This window comes from Sturnira hondurensis, unplaced genomic scaffold (genome assembly GCF_014824575.4).
Source record: "Sturnira hondurensis isolate 20B ecotype Veracruz unplaced genomic scaffold, ASM1482457v3 Scaffold0004257, whole genome shotgun sequence".
Lineage (NCBI taxonomy): Eukaryota > Metazoa > Chordata > Mammalia > Chiroptera > Phyllostomidae > Sturnira > Sturnira hondurensis.
The window spans coordinates 4,720,000-4,741,464 of NW_028076888.1; the positions used below are offsets into that span (position 1 = coordinate 4,720,000).

Genomic DNA, 21,465 nt, shown 5'->3' on the forward strand with positions numbered 1-21,465 from the left:
GCTCACCTGGTCTGGCAGGCGCCCTCTAGCGGTGCCATATAGAGGCTCCAGATGCCCAGGGCAGCAGGCATGGTGAAGAGCACAGCCAGCCAGCAGCAGGACACGATGAGAGACATGAACAGGCCAAAGTCATGGACGGCCGGGATCTGGCGATGGAGAGGGAGAAGGATGTGGGGCTGGTTGGACCTGCAGCCTGGGGAGCCCACAGACTCTGCAGCCAAAGGCACTTGGGAGGCCAGGCCACTCCCTAAGGCAGGGCGAGGGGAGCCAGGCTGCTGGGAAGACAGCTGCTGGCCCAGGAGGACACTGGAGGGCAAAGGCTGGTGCCAGGGGACCCGATGGGAGGAAGAGCCCCACCCCCAGGGTGAAGGCTCTTGTCTGCGCTGCCGCCCACTGCTCAGAACATGCCTGGCGCAGAGCAAGTGTCGGTCACTGTCCTCACAGGAACAGCTGGGTCAGCCCAGGCCGCGTGTCCGTGAGTGGGAAAGGAGGGAATGCTGCCCTGTGATGGGACTAGGGAGCCTGTGGCCATGGGGCAGTGGGTGTGCTCCAGAAGTGTGACAGGAACCTGCATGGGGGTGTGGCTGTCAGAAGACAACTAGTCAACAAGCAGACAAGCCTTCAGTGTTTGCAAAACACTTTCCCAATCATCTCATTTCAGTCTCTGCATAATCTGCACATGAGGAAAGTGAGGCTCAGAGAGGTTAAACAAGCTGCCTCTGGTCACACAGCCAGTAAATGGCAGGGGGAGGATTTGAACTCAGCACTGCCTATTTCCTGGATGTGATTCTCTAGACCTGGATAACCCTAAAGCATCCAGGGGTTCCTAGATGGGATATTCAGCCCAGGTGATAAAATCTCTCAAAGACTCGGGTGGGCTCACTTCCTTTCAGGTTCTGTCAGCACCAACAAGCTGCCCAAACTCAGCCCTTCTCCTGAGCCCAACTCAGAAGCCTGAAGGAGCCTGGGGTGGAAAAGAGTGCAGGGGTCAGGAGACTTGGTCAGGCTCACCACTTACCAGCTGTGTGACCTTGGGGAAGTTACTTTGCCTTTCTGGGCCTCAGTTTATGGATATCAGGAAAAGAGGGATGTAATGATACCTTTTTCATAAGTTTATCACAAGGACTAATTGCAAAAGGGCTTTGGAAACTGCCAAATGCACTTCAGGGCAGATGCTGGGTTACTATTAATGAGCATTCATAATAAATACTATTTGTAGTATTACATTTTTCCCATTTGTCAAGTTCTGGTGATGGTGATGAGTAACAAAAACGAATCTACCAATGTGGCAAATGCCTGAGGCCAAAACTGTGTGGCCACGAGAGAAGGGATCATGAGAGAGTGGAGGCAGGGGGCCAGGTATGTATGGGGGACACAGGGAGGCCAGGACAGGGACGGACGGTGCTCCCCCACCTGGGAGAAGACATTAGCTGCGTAGGCGGCAGCTGTGGTCAGGGAGGTGAAGAAGGTGGCTTTTCCTGCCGTCTGGATGGTGTGGATCATCCGAAGCTGTGGGTCTTCCAGGTGGGTGGCCTGGCGGTAGGTGTTGATGAACACGAAGACATCATCCACACCTGTGCGAGGGAGTCCCGGGCCAGCAGGGACAGGCTCAGGATCACTCTGTTGTCTCCAGGATCAGACCCCGGCTGGGCCTAGACCAACCCTGAGAGGACCCCTGAGAGTTCGGGCTCCAGGGGAACCCTGCTTCTCAGAGTGGAGTTTGGGAAGACCCACTTGACTTTGGCTCCGCCCACCGAGAATCTGAGCTCCACCCTCCACGCTCTTTGGCTGCCCCCACCCAGCACCAGAACTAAGCTCCTTCTTCCAAATCTTTGCCTCCTTTCCACACCTTTCCTAGATTTTCCACACCATTCTAAACCTCTACTCAGCACACTCTCCTGCTCCTTCCACCTCGTGGGGGTTCACCATATACGGGGATCTGCCTATCACTCATACTCCACCCCTTACCACACTCTGAGGCCCCTAGGCCTGGCCGGGCCTCTCTGGAGACTCCATGGAAGCCAGCCTTTGCATCCAGAGAGAAGTCTCTTTCTGGGGCGGAGCTCTCAAGTGGGAAGCCCATCGCCATGGCAATGGAGGCAACTCACCAATGCCCACTATCACGAAGGCAGCCACGCCATTGAGGATGCCCAAGTACTGGACACCAAAGACCACGTGGTACAGGAAGAGGGCCACCAGGCAGCTGAGGCCGATGCTGGCGATCCCGAAGAAAGACAGAAACACTGGCGGAACAAGGGGACGGGGAATACGGTGAGGGGATCCCTTGGAACACACATCCCCCCTTCATGTCCCTAACCCTGCTGGTCTTGCCTCAGTCTCCCCATCACAGAGTACCCTTCACCACCCTGTTTTTGTCCTGCACATGTCATGCTCGGAAAAGGAACCAAGCCAGAGGCCTGAGGGGCAGAGGGAGCCATCTCTGAGAAAGGCAGTTTGCTCACGGCCATTCACCTTTGCAGAACTTACTCAAGGGCAAGTAGGAAATTACAAACATTATGTACTTATTTAATGCTAGTCACCCCAGTAGACAAAGGTTCTGTGGGAGTAGGAAGTCTATTCATGACATTTATCACTGGCTCCCCGGCACCTTAGAGCACAGGGGGCACATGCAAGGCCCGCAGGCTGAATCGGGCCCGCCACCTTGTTTCTACTGGGCAGCGGCGCTGAGCTCCTTGCCCCTAGTTAAGGAGTAGTTACATGTATACAGTCCCAAAATTACATTCAGCCCTTTGAAGGTACCACAAGGCTGATGTGGCCCCCGGTGAGAGTGATTTTGACACCCCTGCTTCGAGCATCAGGCACAGAGTTGGTGCCCAATTAATATTTGTTGCATGGATGAATGTCTTTTTAAAAATATTTAAAACATTAAAAAAATATTACCAATCTTTCATGTGTGTAGGCAACAGAGAGTTCCCACTGTATACACAGTAAGCAGCAGCTAGGGTGCACGGGACAATGGTGCTGGCAAAGTAAATGGGAGACAAAAGTGTGGCTGACTTGGGACTGTAAAAGTGTCCCGTAACAAGGGGATAATCCATGACCAGGGTCCAATTCTCCAGACTCTGAAAACCAGGGTCACCAGCAAGAAGAAGAAGGTCAAAGGGCCAAATGTGAAACTGTGGAAGGTCCTAGGAGCAGGGGAGGGGGGCCCTCAGGTAAGGCCCACCTACCTCTGGACCTCAGTCTACCTGCCTGATGATGGAAAGTGATTTCTGAGCACCCCTCCCCGCCAGCTCTGACCAGGTAGGAGCACCCTGGGAGAGGACAAGACCTGCAGAGAAGCCCTACCTGAGCAGGAGGTGAGAATGTAAACAAGGGCGGCAATGCAGCTGCTGCTGATAAAGGCCAGGAGCATGTCGTTGTTGAAGGTTCTGCGCACTTCATAATCAAAGAGGTCTGTCCCCCCATAAAGCACCTGGACTTTGCTAGGGGAAGGGAGGAGCGTGGAGAGAGAAAGATGGGAGTGATTAGAGATGGCTGTCAACACTTGGAGGAGGACCGGGCCCTAGCCACGCAAATGGCAGATTAGATACAACAGAAGACAGGTCAGTGAACTGGAATACCAAACCATGGGGGGTAAAAAATAGAAAAGAAACACCTAGAAAAGAGCATTTGAAACACGTGAAACTCAGGGAGAAGAGCTAACATGTGTGTAATTAGCATCCTAAAAGGAAAACGGACAGAAAGTGAGGTAGTGGCAATATTCAGAAAGGCAATAGCCAGGAAATTCCTAAACCTGATGAAAGTTATTAGCCCATGCAAGTTATGTGCACCCCAAGCAGAACAAAGAAAACCATGCCAACATAAATCTTAGTAAGACTGGTGAAATCAAAGATGAAGAGAAAGCTTAAAAGCAGCCACAGGGAAAAAAGACAATCATTCAAAGGGGCAACAAAAAGATTGACAGCTGACTTTCCCACAGAAACGATTGAAGTCATGGCACAATGGATCGATGTCTTTAAAGTATTAAAAGAAAATAACTGACAAATTATAATTCTATAGCAGCAGAGACACTTCAAATAAAATACTTTATTTTACTTCAAAAATAGAAATAAAATAAAGATGTTTCCTAGGCAAACAAAAGAGAACTTATCACCAGCACACCTGCACTAAAAGAAAACAAAAACAAAACTAAAGAGAGTTCTTCAGGTACAAGGAAAACGATTCCAGAGGGAAACATAAAATTGTAAAGTAATGAAAAGCAACAAAAAAGGTAAACATGTGAGTAAATATAAATGCATACTGACTCGGTAAAATAATACTATAATGTCTTATGAGTTTAAATACCTATATAGAATTAAAACGCATGCAATAAAAATGCTAAAGGATTATAAATGCAGTGAGCTGTGTTCTAAGATTCTAGTATTAACTAGAAAGTAGGAAAAGTGATAATTTGTATTATTCTGTAATAAATCAAGGTGCATCAGGCCATCTCTTAGGTAACCAATAATAGAAAAGATTTTTATTAATGCAAAAGAAGGTACTAAGTCAAGTCTGCAAGGGATCTGGTTGCCACCACTCCTATGAAACGCTGGGGGAACAGAAAGGGGGTTTTGCCTCAGCAGCTGAGCATATTAGGCAGAGGTGATTGCTGGTATCGGAACCCCTGGAGATCCTTCTACCTATTGCCAGCCCCTCCCTGCTTCCTGACGGAGGCAAGTACCTTTCCCCAGGGCTCCTCCCTCCCTCCACACTTCCACCATCCATCCATTCCCCCAGACAAATCCTTTAATAGGTGTCCTTGGCACATAGAAATGAGCCAAGAACAATCCTAGCCCTCAACAAAGTTATACTCTATTAAGACATAATTAAACCAAACTTCCTCAAACTTTAACGTGAAACAAGTCACCTGGAAATCCTGTAGATCTCGGAAAGGCCTGGACATTCTGAGATTCTGCATTTCTAACAAGCCCCGCGGTGCTGCAGGGGCTGCTGATTCTCGGACTGCGCCTTGACTGACGAGGAATTTAACAGCTACAATACAGGTGGACAAGGGCTATGATGCAATTGTAGCTCAGAGGGGTGAAATAGCTCACTGAGACTCCCACAGCTGAGTGGAGTCACCGGGGCCTGACCCCAGATACATCTGACTACGCAGCCTGTGTAGGCTCGTTCCTGCTTCCTTAGGGAGAAGGGGACTGTGGCAGTGGGTAGGAAGGCAGTTAATCCATCCTCGGGGGGGGGGGGGGGGGTGAAAGCCTCCCAGGTTGGGCCTCAGTGGATAAACAGGGGTTTTCCTGGCCAAGCAAGGCTGGGAGCAGCTCCTAAGGCAGCAACTGGCACAGAAAACAGAAAGGGTGGGGGCTCTGGATTAGAAAATCCAGATTTTAATCCCATTCCGCCTCTTCGGGGGTTTGTAATTTTGAACAACTTAATGGTGCGTGCCTCAGTTTCCTCACTTGTAAAACAGTACCCACTTCATCGGGTTGGTGTGAGAATTAAAATGAAGATACTGTGTGTAAAGGGTTTAGAACAGTGTGTGACACAGAGCAAGCGCTGGATAAATGTTAGCTCTGGTTGTTACAGCACCGGTTCCATGTAATTAATGGGTGAGTCTCAGACAGAACGTGCCCGGGGCTAACTGGGCGGGGCAGGGGACTGCAGGGCACTGGAGTTGCCAGCCAGAGGGCTGACAGATAAATAATCTGATGCCCTTTGCTGCTGGTTGAAAGCAACCTGGTTGTATTCTCAGACACACATCCCAAGGCTTGGAGGATAATCAAGGTACCCAATGCCCAAAGTATCCACCATTCAATCTCTTAGCTCATTTCCTCCTGGCTCCAGAGGGTAGCCGGACTGGTCCCCCCTGCCCCCTTTACACAAGTAGGAAAACTGAGGAGAAATGAAGTGACTGGTCAATGACCTCCCTGGATATTAGAGGAAGAAAGGAGCTCCTTATTCCCTGGTTAACACTCTTTCCAGAAAGCCCACAAGCACCACTGCAGGAGAAAATCAATACCCAAGAACTCCAGGGCAAGAGTTCCAGAATTTCCTGCCTCCTCCAGAGTTACGTTCACTAACCATTAATGATGATCAAGAAAAGGAGCCTCCACCAGGCCTGTCAGAGGGGTGGCAAGGACACAGCTGGCTCGGCCCCTGATCTGGGAAGAAAAACTGCCCAGAAAAAAGGTTGCAGGGAAGGGGAGCTGGGGCTTATGAGAAAGCAGCACCTGGAAACCAATTCCCTACCCTAATAAAGCCCTTTACTGGCATACACACGGACAGGCATGCACTGGTGTGGCGGGACCTCCTACCTAGTAGACTGCTTGGCCAGCATGGCCACGTAGGTGACCACGAAACTCTGAAACTTGGCGCGCTGCTCCTCCCAGCGGTCATCTACAGAATAGTAGTTGGGCAGGGGTGCTCCAAACAGGATCTCACTCCTCAGGAGGGAGCTCTTGAGGTTTTCTGCGGAGAGCCCCTCATCCACGTACCAGTAGAACTCGGGGTGAGTCATGGCCAGCTCCAGGGAACCTGCAGGGGTGGGGTGGGGGTCAAGGAACTCAGGGGTCAACTTCCACCAGCCCTCCATCAGGGCCATCCTACCTTCCTCCACACCTCACCCCTTCTAAGGAACTGAGAAACTCCCCCTCAAACTGCTTCCAACGCACAGAGGGATGGTTTAGAGAAGTCCCAGACCTGCCCTCCAGGTGCCTCCCACTAAACTGATGTCTTCATTTCTGCTTGAATCTCAGCTAATTCCAAGACTCAATCTCTGCAGCCCCACCTTCACCTGCCTGGAATCCTACCCATGCCCCCCTTAAAAGGCACACCCAAGCTCTATCCCTGCTCCATCCTTCAAGTCCCATCCCTAATTTACCGCCAACACGACCTTGGACTTCCTTCAGCTCCAGCCACTGCCCCTATCTTCTTCCTCTGATTAGATGCCTGGTTCTGGGCAACCCCACCCAGGCTTCCTGCTAACCCACCTCTTGCCCAAGCCCCACTCCATGCTGACTCTGATTTGTCACATCATGATTCCCAATGTCTCTCAATCCAGGGTGTGCCCGCCCAAACCTCCCTCCTTGCCCGCCTCGGATTTCATCTCACACCCAACCCTGCTATTATCATGGGATCCTCAGGCCTGCCCAGCCCTTAGCTCCAGGCTGACTCTGCTTCTCGGCCAAGTCTCTCCCCATCCTCCTACCTGCCTCTAAAATACTGAATCAAGAGTCAAATCTCCCAATTAACCCCACCGAGCCGGGTTCCCAGTCTCATTCAGGCCTCACCCTTTACAAGCCCAACCCCAGGCTGCTTCAGACCCTGCCCCGTACAGGCCCCCCCAAAGCACACTCTGGTCTTCTCACCCCGGATGTCTGCCAGGTCCTGGCCCATGCCGTCGTAATAGATCTTGCCGCCTCTCTCCGTGGGGAAGAAGTAGGTCATGAGTGAGCTCGGCGGGGAGCAGTAGGAATAGGAGCCGAGTGGCAGGTCCTTGAGCACTTCATGGGGCTTCCAGCAGAACTCCCTGAAGCCTGGATGGTCCATGATTTTGCGCTCAATTTCATGGATTGTGACCAGGCGCTCACTGGTGAAAATGTTCCGTTCGGCATCGCCACGTGCCAGGAAGATAAGCTCGATGCGCCAGTGCGCGTGAGTCTGAGTGTTTGTGCTCACGTAGGTGCGAGAATAGTCCCAACGCGAGGTGCCCCGACGCGCACGGCTCTGATTGGCCACGTTGGGCGGAGTAGCCACTTGGCACCGCCCATTCTTGTCCCGCCCCTGGCCCATCGGAGCTTCACTCTGACTGGCTGCCAGATCCACCAGGGTGGATTCCCGTCGAAGACGCCTCTTCCGATTGGCCGCTGGTTTCCCAGAGGCGGAGATGTCCCACCCCGGGCCTGAGCCAGACCTTGGGACCATAGGGACAGAGCGTGGGAACCTGGCGGCCCTTCTCGAGCGGTTGCCCAGATGCAGCTGCTGCAGCTGCTCTGAGATGAGGCGCTGGAGTGTCTCAGAGGTGAAGTCAGCTAAGTCACGCCGGTTACGTCCCCAGGACCCGAACTGGGACTTAAGTGCCAGTGCAAGGGCATCGAAACGCTGGGAGGCCTCATGGTTTCGGATCTCAAAGGCGTTGTAGGAGATGTCAATGTCCAGCGGCGGGTAGTAGAGGAACATGAAGGCTGACAGGGCCATGGGGATGCTGCAGCCCAGGAAGAGCACCAGCCCCGCACAGCACGGATTGGTAAAGGCCCAACCCAAGGTACTCCAGAAGCCCGAGGCTGGGGGCCGAGAGGGCAAGGTCCAGTGCCGCCAGCAACACTGCCCCCCTGCCCCAGCTTGGGGCCCTGGTCTCTGGACTCTCCTAAAGGCCTCACCTGCTGCCTCCTCCTCTTCTTGCTCCTCCTCTAGCCACACATCCTGCAACAACGGGTCATCCTCCGAGTCCATAGCCTACAGAAGAGGGAGAGCGTCAGCAGGCTGGAGAGAGGGAGAGGATACCACGGCTACAGGCAGTTGCCCAGCCGTGGGCATTAACCCTGCCCAAGCATGACCAAACACTACACTGGGATCACATCAAGCAGGTTTTTAACTCAACTGAACTCAACCACATGTGCATAAAACAAAAGGAAAAAGCCTATTTACCCATCACTCCCCTCAACTAGAGGTGGCTTTCAAGGCCACAGAAAAAGGAGACTCGCAGCCCAAGTGTCAACAGAAGAGACGCCCCTCCCTGTGCAAGGGATATCCGAGGGAAGTTTTGACTCTGCATAATTTCCCAGTTTTTGCTGCGTTCTCTGATTTTAGAACTCAAGGCCCATTCAACGACTTTTATTTGATGAGCAACTATAAAGTAACTTCTAGAAGTACCAAGGTAGAAGGGAAAGAACATGATCTTTGGGACACGAAGGACCTCAGATTTGGTCCCGACCCTGTGAACGTTGGCAAGACAGTGAACCTCAGTCTCTGAACCTCAGTCTCTGTGCAACAGAGGCGGCCGTTCCAGCTGCACACGACTTCGGGGAAGGCCGAGGGTGGAAGTGCTCTGCAGCCTGTGCAGTACATGAGTTATTTTTTGTCACATAAACAGATTTCTTTTGCTCCCCTTTGGGGGACTGTGATGTGCTCAGCAGTTGCCCATGCAGCTGCGCCAGGGCTAGATGCAGGTCATACTTCTCAAGAACTCCCAGTACCTCCCCACCCCTTCTGTGGGCCACTGCAGCTGCGGCCACTGTGTGTCAGGCTCAGACCACTCAACATGCAGCTCCAGCAACGTCAAACCTTTGGGCACAGGCAGGGGCCGGGCATCTGTCTCCCTGAGACTTGGGAACAAACAGCAGGAGGGCCCAGCAGGAAAGGGCAGGGCTGAGCAGCCTGAGAACTCCAGCAGGGTGGCCTGAAGGCAGGAGGCCTTCTGGCATCCCTGGGCATGGCCTGTCCCCCTTGTCCTGCCTGCCCTCTGTTTGGGCGGAGAGAGACTCATTATCCAGTTAGATGCCAGGCAGTGAGAGAAGGAAGCTAATTATGCCAGAGCTGGCTAATTAATGCTGCCTTTCCTATTAACATTCTCTAGAGTGCTCCATTTCAATTAGACAGTCTGTCCGGGAAGAGAGGGGGCTGCCGTTAGCCCAGAGAAAGTGAGGAAGAGAGGGTGAAGGGAAGGAGGGAAATAGAGACAAAGAGACAGGACATGGGATGGATCAGGGCAGAGACAAAGAAGAGGGGAATTTGGTGGGGAAGACAGAGACCCAACTTGGGAAACAAAGAAAGAGATGATCCGAGTGAGCAAGGGGGTATGACGGTGGGAGGGGGAGGAAGAGCGCACAGCAGAAGACTTTAAAGGGAGAGAGGTCTGGAAGAGGCGGGCACAGCTCTGTCATATGCACGATTCCCATCAATGAAAGAATTAAACTTCGCTCTTTGCAGTGCCCTAAAGCGAGCCCGATAAAGAGGTAACTAACCGCGCAGAAGCTGATTTGTATTAGCAGAGATTCCTAAGTGTGAGCCAGAGGTGGCTCCGACTCACTCCATCTCCAAAGAGCGAGACCAAGTCTGCACGTGGAAGTGGGGGCTGGGGGCCTGTGGGAGTCTGGGCCCCATTCCCAGCCTGCAAAGGAAGCCAATGGTAATACAGTGGAGAGGAATGGGGGCCACTTTGGCATTTTTTTCAGGGGACTAAGTCCATCTCCCCCAGACCCAGCCTGCTTTTTGGGGTGGAACAGTTCCCAATGTGTTGGTGTGTTACAGGGTCAAAGGCCAGGATCCTGGGTCGGTTACAGCAGCGCCCCTTGGTGATGTGGGGGCCCCTCTATCCACTCCACTAAGAATGCCACTCCCTTCCCCAGGTGTCCAAATCTAAAGTGTCTTTAAAGGCCTCACTCAGTGTCACCTCTGCCAAGAGGCCTCCTCAGATCTGAACACTGCACTCCCCAGCTGATTGTCTAAGCCTCTCACCACACTTAGGGTGTGGGGGGAAGATCACTGAGGGCCGAAGAGGAGAGGCAGTGTAGTGGAGGCAGGCAGACTTGGGAGCAAATCCCAGCTGTATGACTCAGTGCCGCCTTTCTGGGCCTCACTCTTCCCATCTGCAAAATGGGGCAAATGGGAGTCACCACAGAGGCGTCGGAAGGTGGACACAGCAGGCTGACCACAGTGCCTGCTAGGCACACATGCTTGGGAAATGACAGCTCTGTAAAGGCTATGACTCCTAAAAACCCACATGGCCCCTTGTATTGGCTAAAGGTGGCCTAACAATACCCCCCTCCCCCTCCCCCGCATGTGGATTCCTCCCCCTTGAATCTGGGTGAGCCACGGTGGAAGTGATGTTCTGTGGCTGTGGGGCTTCTACTGGGCTCTCCTGGGACTTGTCCTTGGAACCTGGCTGCCGTGTTGTGAGGAAGGCCAAACTAGCCCCCACAGAGAGACCACAGGTAGCAGCTCCTGCTGTCTGTCAACCCAGCTGATAGCCAGCATCCACTACTGGACAGGTGAGTGAAGACAACTCCAGGTGATTCCATGCCCCCGTTGTGGAGTGACCCCCAGGCTTCAAGTCCTCTCAGGTGGGGTCCCCATACCGTGGGGCAGAGCTCAGCCACGGGTTCCTGCTCCGTCCTCGGCCACAGAGGCCATGAGCGCGATGCACTGGCTGTCTTACATCACTAAGTGTTAGGACGGTTGCTTATGTAGCAACAGTAACCGCACCGATGCAGTGGAGTCCTGTCTGACACGTGCGATTCTACGCCCCAGGAACAGCCTTTGCTGGACTTAAATGACCAGGTGACTGGGCACAGCCATTCTGCCTTCCCATGAGAGCCCCCTAGCAGGGTGGACATGAACTCTAAGGGAACAGGGACTCAGCTGTTACGTTCCCTGTTGGACTCCCATGGCCTAAGATTGGTGCTCAGCGGGGATTTGTTGAATGAAGGAAGGAAACGGCATCTCTGAAGACTCTGGGTTATGTCTTAGGTAGCACTGTCCCCCGGACGGAGCACAGTCAGGCGCCATTCAATGTAAGCAGATGGCCGAGTATGGTTTCTTCTGCCCAGGTGGGACCGATCGTGAATGAAATGGACTTCCGTTCTTTGCCTCTCATTCCACGCCCCTCTTGCCACCCAAACACCCATCTTCTCTGTCCACTCCTGAAAAGCTGCTGTGTGGTAATCACACCAGACTAGTGGTCAAGCGACAGGGCTCCAGACCTATTTCAGCCACCAACTGTCCGTGGCCTTAGACAGGGCCGGTCCCCTCTTGGGGCCCTGCCTCCCCTTCTGGGTGAAGGCCCATGCCCCTCCAGCTGTGATGCTCCTAGAATCTCCAAGAAGTCCCAGTCTGCTGACCAAGGAGGGTGGGCATCACCTGAGAGACCCCACCCACATGACAAAGGCCCAACTAGAGGGAGGTCTGATTCTGAAGTCAGGACCACCTCGTCAGGCCCCTCCACAGGACGAGCGGCACATCTCAAATTTGTTTTCCTTTCTCAAATGACGGGAATTGATTAGCTTAGCGAGGGGCTCCAGCTGCTGCATGGAAAGATGCCCAGGGTGGTTCCTTCGGTTCCTGGCATTGGCTCAGACAAAGCGCCTAAAGGAGGACTGATCACCAGGGATTGTGATCAGTCGTATGATCTCCCGTTAGGGTGGGCCCTTGGCATAGGCTCCTGCTCCGCGACTGACACTTGTGTTCTCCCGCTGTCTGTCCCTTTGCCCCTGTCACACACACACACACACACTCAGAGGTGGTCACAATTAAACTCTGGGCCTCCCAGGGGCCCAGACACCAAGGTGGAGACATCCACAGAATAAGGTCCCCTCCTCTGGGGAAAAGCAGCCACGTGAAAGGGAACAGCAGGCCCTGGGAGGTCTCGGAAGGAAGAGCCTGGCCTGGTTTCAAAGGCCAGGCTTGGGCAACCCAAAAGCCACATTTCTAGCATAATCCCAAATTTTTTTAAAGATTTTATTTATTTATCTTTAGAGGGGAAGGGAAGGAGAGAAGGAGAGAAATATCAATGTATGGTTGCCTCTCGTGAGTCCCCTGCTAGGAACTGGCCTGCAACCCAGGCATGTGCCCTGACTGGGAATCGAATCTCGATCCTGTGGTTCGCAGGCCCGTGCTCAATCCACTGAGCTACACCAGCCAGGTAGCATAATCCCAATTTTATAACTGAAAGACTAAACTGAATCCACATACATAAGCATTAAAAAAACCCATTAACAGTGGTTATCTCTGGGAAGGTTGTGGATGGTTTTTATTTTCTCTTTTATACTTGTCTGTTTCCAGTTTTCTGCAATGACCAGGTACAGTCTTACTTTTAAGATCAGAAATAAATGTTATTTAAAAATAGGATGTGTGAATTTATGTGTGGAAGAGATTTTTGCTAACAGCCTTCGACTCTTTGAGGAGTTCCTAGAATAGGCCTGCGAGGAGAGACAACAAGCGGAGTTGGTTCAGGTGGGGGCAGGAAGGATCCTGGTTAGAAAGCAGAAGCAGCTGGGGGGGCGGGGGCAGGGGAGGCTGTTGGCAGACGCCCAGCGGGTGAGTGAATGTGGCGTCTCCCATTCCCCTGACAGAGAGGAGTGTTTAAAGTGAGCAGGAAGCAGATCACGGCCCATCGGACCCAGAAGAGACATCAGGGCACATCTGGTCCAACTCCGTCTAACAGATGGGGACACTGAGATTTTCAAGGAGAAGGGACTTGCCCAAGGTCATATTTCAGTGTCAGAGCCAGGGCTCTTGGCTCCAAGGAGTGTTTGACCTGCTCCATTGACAGATCCTGGGAGGACTTTGTGGTAGCCCCAGGGCTCAGCCAGACCTAGAGATGACATGTGGACCCAAAGAGCCAACACAGGGAAAGCTGTTTTACTTCTTTTCAAAATTTTCATTGAACCTGTTGGGGCAATGTTGGTAAATAAAATTAAAGGCTCCAGGTGCGCAATTCTATAATAACATCATCTGTATATTGTATTGGGTGTTCACCACCCCAAGGGAAGCTGTCTTCAAGGTCTAAGGAAGACAGTATTCAAGTCACAAGCCAGATGGACTTCCCCATCTGGACCCAATGGGGCTTTGGGAGCTGCAGAGTTTCCTCAAGCTACCCCCAGCTTCCTGCCTGGCCTCGTTCTTTTCCGAGTGGCCCCTGGGGACACGGCCCCACACCACAGCCTGCCTGCAGCCCTGTTGACAACTGCCCTCCTGCCCAAGGCGACAGACCCTTCCTTCTTCATTCTGCCATCCCAGCCAGACTGTTAACATGTAATCAAAAAATCACATTAGACATGCAGATTCGACTTAAAATATGTACCGTATATGCATATACAATTTAATGGCCAATTAGGAGCTAATCAGCTTTTCCTTCCAGTCTTGTGGTTCAGCTCTACTCCTGGGGTACATCTTGGGGTCTGTGGTTCCTGGACCCCAAGGCCGAGAGATTCGGGTAAAAGTTCACAATGCGATATTTTTAGTTGAGCAGCTCTATGTACCCCAAATCCGCTAAAGCGGGGGCACTGTGCCCTTGTCTACTTCCTGGAGATGGGCCTTCCCTGCCTCTCTGGTGAGTTCAGCTCGTCCACGGGGGAGAAGGCAGGAACGGGAGGAGAAGGGCTCTGTCCTTCCTAGGTGTCACTGTCCTGAGTCCTAGTCCCCGTCTCCCTAGGGTCTGCCACCACTCAGGGGCCAAGGCTATGTGCGTCCACCCTCCAGAACCTCCATTTCTTCTCAGAGACCTGGGCGCTCCGTCTCAGGGCAGGAGGCTGCAGAGCACCAGAGACACGGTGGCAGAACTGGGACAGATTCACACGAATGGGGTGAAGCCATAAGTTCAATGAGCTGATGCAGACGCTCGGACACCTTCTGAGAAAATCCTAACAAAACTATGAGCTGTGTGTCCACCATGTGCAAGCACTCAACCCACCTCCTCTCACATGTAGGGCTCCTGCAAGGGTGCGTCATGAGCACCCTCATGTTATAGAGGAATAAACCACCAGGGAGGTTGAGTGACTCCCTTGTGGTCACACAGCAAATAGGGGTGGAACTGGCGTTTGAACCTCAGGCCCCCCTGCGGCTGAAGGCCACGCTCTTTTGCCAACTCGAGCAGCCCTTGAGCTCCCCGGGAGCTGAGATGTCGGTTGTCAGTCCTCACTGAAGATGCCCCCGCTCCATTAGACCTGTAATCGTGCAGGTCGGCCACTCTGCTCTGAGTAGTTGACAGCTCGGGGTGTGAGGCCAAGGGGTTCCTGCCAGTTATAGAGGCCTGGCCTTCCCTTCCTGGGCGCATGGCTGTGATGGCTCACTTTACATGTCAGCCTGACTGGGCCAGCAGTGCCCAGACATCTGACCAGATGCCACCGTGGGTGTGCAGACCAGCCAAGTGGCATTTCCTCCTTAACCTGGGTGGGCCTCCTCCTGCATATCAAAGACCTGAGTGGAATGAAAAGGCTCAGCAAGAGGGAACTCCTCCTGCTGAGTCTGGAAGCGGGAAGTGGGTCTCTCCCTGGGCCCTTGCTGGCTTTCCCACAGGAGCTTCCACTGTCCGCTCTCCTGGTGGACAGGCCTTCGGACGCGGACTGTAACTACACCCTCGACTCTCCTGGGTCCAACTGGCCACCTGCAGAATGTGTATATCTCGGCCTCCACAATCATGTGAGCCAGTTCCTTGTCATCTGTCTGTCTATCCACCCATTCATCCACCCGTCTCTCTACATCCCACTGGTTGTGTCTCTGTGGAGAACTCTGACTGCTACCATGGAGCATAAAGCACCCTAGAGGAAAGTGGGGGTGAAGCAGGGAGCCCCCTCCTGACAGCTGGATCCTAGGATCTTCCTAGGGTTTTATGCTAAGAGGCCCTAAGTCCTACCTAGACTCACAAAAGAAGAGGAAGGGGCGTGGCCAGGGGAGTGTCAGTGCAGGTCTGAGCCCTTCCCCCAGCAAGGAGATCCTTTCTCCCCCGGCCTCCCCCCATCAGACTTGCTGCTTCTTCCAGGAATAGATACCATTCTTGTGGCCTAAACTTGCCAGCAGAGGGCAGGAAATTCAGAGGGATGCTCCTCCCAGCCCCCAAAGAAAATCTGGGCTTATTTATTGGGAGCTGGGTGAGGGTGGAGAGAGGAGGGAGGTGGGCAGGGGCTCTGCGGTTGTCCTGCCTAGGACCCTCATTTCCCAGAGGGGGGCAGGCTGCAGGGATGGAGCATTTGAAGGACAGCTGGTCGCCCGGGGCTGACAGCTGGTAAGAAAGCTGTGGGCACTGACTCGTAAGCCCAACAGCTCCATATATATCAGGCGAACGAGCTTTGCTCCCATCAATATATCACCCGGGGGACCGTCCCAGCTGGCACCAGAGGAACCAGCATTAATGGCCACAACAGCCACTCTCACTGTCCCTTGTTCTGTGTGTTCTCTGGCTGGTGGGCTCAGTGGAGCAGAACTGGTCCCTCAACACACTCAGAGGGTGGCAGGTACTGAGAGCACCAGCGGCTGGTTTCCAGGGGGGACGAGGGAGCTAATGTGGGCTTTGCAGTCATACAGACCTGAGTTCAAACCCTGGCTCTGCCACTAGCTGGGAGCATTGGGCAAGTCTCGGTTTCCTCATCTGTCAAACAGGGATGGTGGTACTCCACCTGCTGAGTCACAGCAGCTAGTGCGATCTTTGTGAGTGAGGCAGTTGGGAAGAGGCCCTGGCTCGCGGCAGGTGTGCAGGGTGGCAGTGCCGACTCCTTCACTCTCTACCACGTCAACCCTCAGGCTCGAATGTGGGGCCCTCACCTGCGCCCTTGTTAAAATGCAAACTCCTGGGCCAGACACCAGATCTAGCCAATCAGACTGGGGTGGGGGGGAGGAATCTGTATTTACACCATCTCCCAGGTGACTCTGCTGCAGGTAGCCCAGGACCGCTCTCCGCAGTTCCCAGTCGCAGACAGTGGAGCCTTTGACCTCCAGCACCCTGGGGCTTGCTCACAATGGCTGCCCCCAGGAGCTGCAGATGGCCTCAACCTCCAGGATCTGAATCCAGGACTCACTCCTTGAAGTGTTTTTTCCTCCAGCCATGGGGAGGAAGACATGCCGATATCTGGGCCAGCAACAGAACTTTATGTTCTCGGGGAGGACGGGTGGTAGACACACGAACAGGCCACCCAGGTCTGCCAACCAGCTCATCCTAGTGGGGCCAGGCAGGGAAAGGAAACGGAAGGCAAAGGGCTCACTACCTGTCAGGACCACGTGAGGGGCTTGGGAGGGCAGCTGCCCACCCAGGAAGCCCTGCTGTAGCCCACTCGGCACTAGGCACTTTCCTTGGTGTTGCCTCTGTTCCAGCTTCAACCTGCAGGAGCGGGGGCTGGGGTCCGAGAGTCACAGACCCTCCCTCTAGCCACCGTGTGCTACTGATAAGAGAAATTCCGCCCAGCTGACCCGCTCTTGCCCTCCCACCCCACCCTTTTCCGACTGCACAACCCAGGCTGCACAGCCCACACCTACCAGGCCTGGCTCCTAGCACCTGCCAAGCAGCCTGGCATCTCAGAGGAAAAGGCAATAAAAGCTTAATAAAACCAGCAGCACTTACAGAATCTGTGAAAGACAGCCAGCTCCTCAAACACACTGCACGCCTTGGCCAACCCGTCCAGGCCACCCTCTCCCACTCCCTGTCCCTCAGCCCGGTCGCTCCCAAGTCCTGCTGACTGCAGTTCCCTGTGAGCCCAGAGGACCCACGGCCAGTCAGCTCCCCAGCCCCTGGATCACTGCGTTAATGAAAAAATAAAAAGATCACTGCAAAATAAGACCAATAACCATGGCCATAAAAGCCAAATTGGATTCCTTCCTGGCTGATGAGCTCAGGAAGGAGCTTCCACCCCCTCCTCTCTCTCTGAGACCTGATTAACAAATATGTAAAACAACCCCCCTGGCACCTCTGCAGCTTGGCTCCAGCCAGCTCTTCCTGGGAGCTTGAGCTCAGGGGCAAGGGAGGAGGTGGCAGCAGGGGATGGTGCCTGGGGCAGCACAAGTGGCCCCTGGAGGCCGAGCACAGGGATGGGCCCTGCCACCGGCCTGCTGTGTGACTCAGAGCAAGTTGCTCAACATTTCTGGATGAGTGGTCCTCCACCTCAGGGGGGTGGGGAGAGATGCTCTCTAAAGTGGGCTCCCCTTCAGCCCTCAGCAGAAGCTACTGTGTAATGAGGTGGGACACACAGGTGGGTCCTGCTGTATCTTCACTCCAAGTGTCGGGAACCGCTGAATAGTGTGTGCCGGAGACCGTCAGCCTCGCTGGGGCACAGAGGCGGCCCCTGCCAGGTCTTCGCTCAGGGAAAAGCGGCCTGAGCGAGCATGATCCCTCCCCTCCCCTCAGCTCACCCAGACCACATCTATGGGTCTGGGGACGCCAAGGGACTCTCCTGGGTCCCAGCACAGAAGAGAAGCTTGGGGGTAAACCAGAAACGAAAAGATAGGCACACAATGCGGAGTGCTCACGCTCCCCCGAGGGGCCACCACGACGGGTTTGGGGTGGCGGTTTGGGAAGAGACTGTATCCTCAGCCCCACTGCCTGGAGAGATTTTGGGAGGACTTGGGGCAAATGTCCCCCTCCGAGAACTCAGGGCTCCCTGAGCCCCTGCTGCCTGGGCTTGTGGGGAGCCAACACGGCTAGCCCCACGGGAGAGCAGCACAGTGAGGAGGTGCTGGAGGTGCTCCGGCCTGCGTGTGCCCAGGACAGGGTCACGTCTCTCTCTGTCCTTGACCCCTGCATCCTGGGGGATTGGGTGACATTGTGGCTAAGAAAAGGATTTCTTTGAACCCGATTTCTGATAAGCTCCGTACTTTTCTCACTCTAACCAAGTAAGATTTCTTTTGAATCTTGCATGTTTGAAAACTCCCCAAATTCTAGAGCCAGCTCTCCCAAACCCTACTGGCACGTGCAGGTGTGCACACACACACACAAACATGCACACTCACTCTGTGTCTGCCCCCTGAGGCATTCTGGGCAGGTCCAGGCACAGCCCCGGAGGCAGGGCAGGTTCCAGGGAGAAAGGAGAGAAGCAGCACCAGGAACCCAACTTCAGCATCTTGGGTGTCCTGGCAGAAACGCACCTGCGGTGCCAACCCCCGTGGCTCCAGAGGGGGGCTTCCTGGCCCATTGTTGATGGACAGCTCAGGTGTGAATAATGGGAGGAGGGGGACAGGGGTCTGCAGAGGGCCCTGTCAGGGTGGGGGTTTGAGACTGGCCCTCAGCCTCAGCCCACTCCCCACCCGTGACAGTGCAGTTGCCTGTGGAAACAGGGGTCGAGGGTGGGAGCAGAGCAGCCACAGCAGAGCTCCTGGAGATGGTGGGCAGGTCCCCGAGCTCCCTCTCCGTAGCTCTGCCACCTTTCCCATAAAATCCTGGGGAGATTCAGGACCCCAGGAACTAAGAACCGCTGCCTCTGGCCCCGGAGGCCAGGAGAAGCCCAAGAAAGCTGCATGGGCCCAGGAATCCCAGGCCCCTCCTGCCCCACCCTGCCCCTGCTCAGTGGTGCAGTGTTATCTTAAGTCTAGCAGGAACCTCTTTAATCCTTCTACCCTCATGGGGCTCTCCCTCCCATTTGCAAGTCTTTCCTCCTCCCTGGGCCTCAGTTTGCCTTTCTGTCCAATGGGAGAGCTGGATTCAATGAGCTTTTAGGTACCTCCCAATTCTGTCATTTGGAGTTCCCAAGAGCCCAGACACAGAAGTGTGACAAGGGGTGACTTAGGGCTATGGGAGCAGCTGAGACAGTGAAGAGGGTTGCAGACTTCTCGGGGTGTGGAGGCTGCAGTCTCCATCAGCCTTGCAGCTACGTGGGCTCCAGCCCTGCCCCATGACCAGACATCCTGCAGAATGGGGTGGGTGGGGTGCGCAGTGAGAAGGTAAGGGTCAGGGATTCAGTGCATTTCTCCCTGACCCCTGTGTAGAGCTGAAGGCTCCAGGGGACAGGAACAGGACCCTTCCCTTCCTAGTACTTACAGTCAGGTCAGGCTCCACCCAGTCAAGGCCCTGGCCATCAAGGTCCATCAGCCCCATTCACAAATTCTTACACTTACCAATTTGTTCATTCACTTAGTCATTCATTCCCAGTCTTAACCCATTCACTAGTTGGTGCTTGCTACATAAAACAAGCACGTTCTGTCAAACCTTCATTAACCTAGCTCTGCCGAGTCTTGAACTCCTTTCCTCCCAGAGGTTCTGTGAACCTGCTCGCCCCAGATCTATTCTCATGCTCAGTAATGTCCCAGAATGCCTCTTGGCCGATATGTCCCTTTTCAGCACCAATTCCGGGCTCTGTTACTCTGGGACCATCTGCCCAAGGCCTCTGGAGGATGGGGTCGGTGGGGGGCAGCAGACACGCTTGCAGAGAATGTGCTGTGGCTGCCTGCGATGCTCACCAGCCGGCTGGTCCCAGCTTGCTGGGCGGAGGCAGGGAAGGAGGGGTCTCTCTCTTTACCTGCAGATGCTTCCCCCAACCCGCTTTTCCTCCAGCTTAGTCTAATGTCTCTCAGGCCTGGGTCGCGGAGAGGACCTGAAGTCGACATCCTGCCTTTGTGAAGTCACACGGGGGTGCTTTAAGACCAGCAGATACGTTCAGCCGGGAATTTGTCACATACAGGCATGCCCGGGGAGAGGCAAGTCCCAGCTGTGTCTACATGGAATGGGAAGGGGAAACAGCTGGATGACCGCCAGAAAGGTCCTGCCATCTGCCAGATGTTGCCACATCTGGACGTCTGAAAAGGGATCTGCTCGGTTGCTCTGCGGCCAAGAGGCAAATGGTCAACTCACATCACCCTGTCGACCAGGACGCAGCTCGAGTCCCTGGGTACACATTACCCAGTTTGCTGACGGACCCAAAAGGTATTTTGGTTTCAATTGTGCTCATCATTAAAGACCCAAATCAAGTCCATACAAAGGTCAAAGCATGAGCTCCGGCGGTCTTATGGTGGGCGTAGCCACAGCATCCGAGGCCAGCTTGCCTGCAGGGCTTGTGTCCTATTTCCGTTGCTCACTAGCAAGCTGCTCGGTCTCCCTCTTCCCATTTCTCATCCTTAAAATGAGATAATAATGGTAACTTCCTGATAGGGCTGGGATTAGTATAGAAGGATAATATCTACGAAGCTCTAAACCCGGTGCTTGGCAGGTAGTAAACATTCAAAATATGTTGGCCGTTATTATAATTATCATTATCTCCAGGAAATCTCCCTGCACAGCTAAGAACGTGAGCACCCCCAGGACAGAGCCAAAGCCAGCACAGGAGGAGAAAGCACATGGCCCTCTCCCCGAACATCACGGAACGCAGGTTAGCCACAGCGGCCCCTGGCCCGGCCCTTTGTGCTGCCTTCCCCGGCGACGAGGAGAGCAGCGAGTCCTCCTTCATGGCAGGAGTGGCCTCAAGCTTGCAGGCCCGTCCCCTTTATTAATGTGGTTTGGCAAAGGATGCGTCGTCCAGGCTTTGGGCAGATGGCTGGGCGGGAATGAATCTTCTCTACTGCACCCCTCTCCCATCAGGACACCAAGCTGGGGAGAACCCCTGGGAATACTGCAGTCCCCCCTCCCCCCCGAATGGGAAGCTTATTACCTGACCCTGGAATGACCAACTGCCTGGATCATGTCCTCTGAGTCTGAGGGGACACAAGAGTCTCTCATCCGCTTCTGGTGGGGGACCTGGGTGAGCCATCTCTCATCGTCCCTCACCTGTGCTGGGGCAGGAGGTACCGTGGCCTGGAAGGGAGGCTCTGCGGAGCTCTCCACAAGGACAGAGACAAAAGCTGTCTCATTTCTGCATGTCTAGTGCCTGGCGCATAGTGGGGCTGCTCAGGCAGACACTTGGGATGGGGGGTGATGGAGAAGGCTTTTTAAGCCTCTGGACACTGTCTCCTGGGACTTTACTCCCAGTTCCAAAGAGCGCCCCCACCCCCCAACCCCAAAGGGACCTGTGTGGCTACCGCAGGCATCTAAATCCAAGTTAGTCCTTCCCATCGTCCCCACCACCTCCTCGTTCCTGATGGTCAAGCTCACTGCATACA

At 54.1% G+C, this 21,465-nt stretch overlaps 1 protein-coding gene across 2 annotated transcripts in view; it reads right to left on the reverse strand.

Annotated features, from left to right (window-relative positions):
- DISP3 (dispatched RND transporter family member 3) overlaps positions 1-21,465 on the reverse strand; it is a 44,464-nt gene that overhangs the window by 17,457 nt on the left and 5,542 nt on the right. For both annotated transcript variants that reach the window (XM_037045231.1, XM_037045232.1), the window contains exons 2-7: positions 7,329-8,415; positions 6,276-6,495; positions 3,310-3,446; positions 2,109-2,243; positions 1,414-1,574; positions 7-146 (exon numbers count right to left, since the gene is read on the reverse strand). In XM_037045231.1, coding sequence (XP_036901126.1) covers positions 7-146; positions 1,414-1,574; positions 2,109-2,243; positions 3,310-3,446; positions 6,276-6,495; positions 7,329-8,412 — 1,877 coding nt within the window. In that variant the 5' untranslated portion in view covers positions 8,413-8,415. The remainder of the gene's footprint in view (positions 1-6; positions 147-1,413; positions 1,575-2,108; positions 2,244-3,309; positions 3,447-6,275; positions 6,496-7,328; positions 8,416-21,465) is intronic.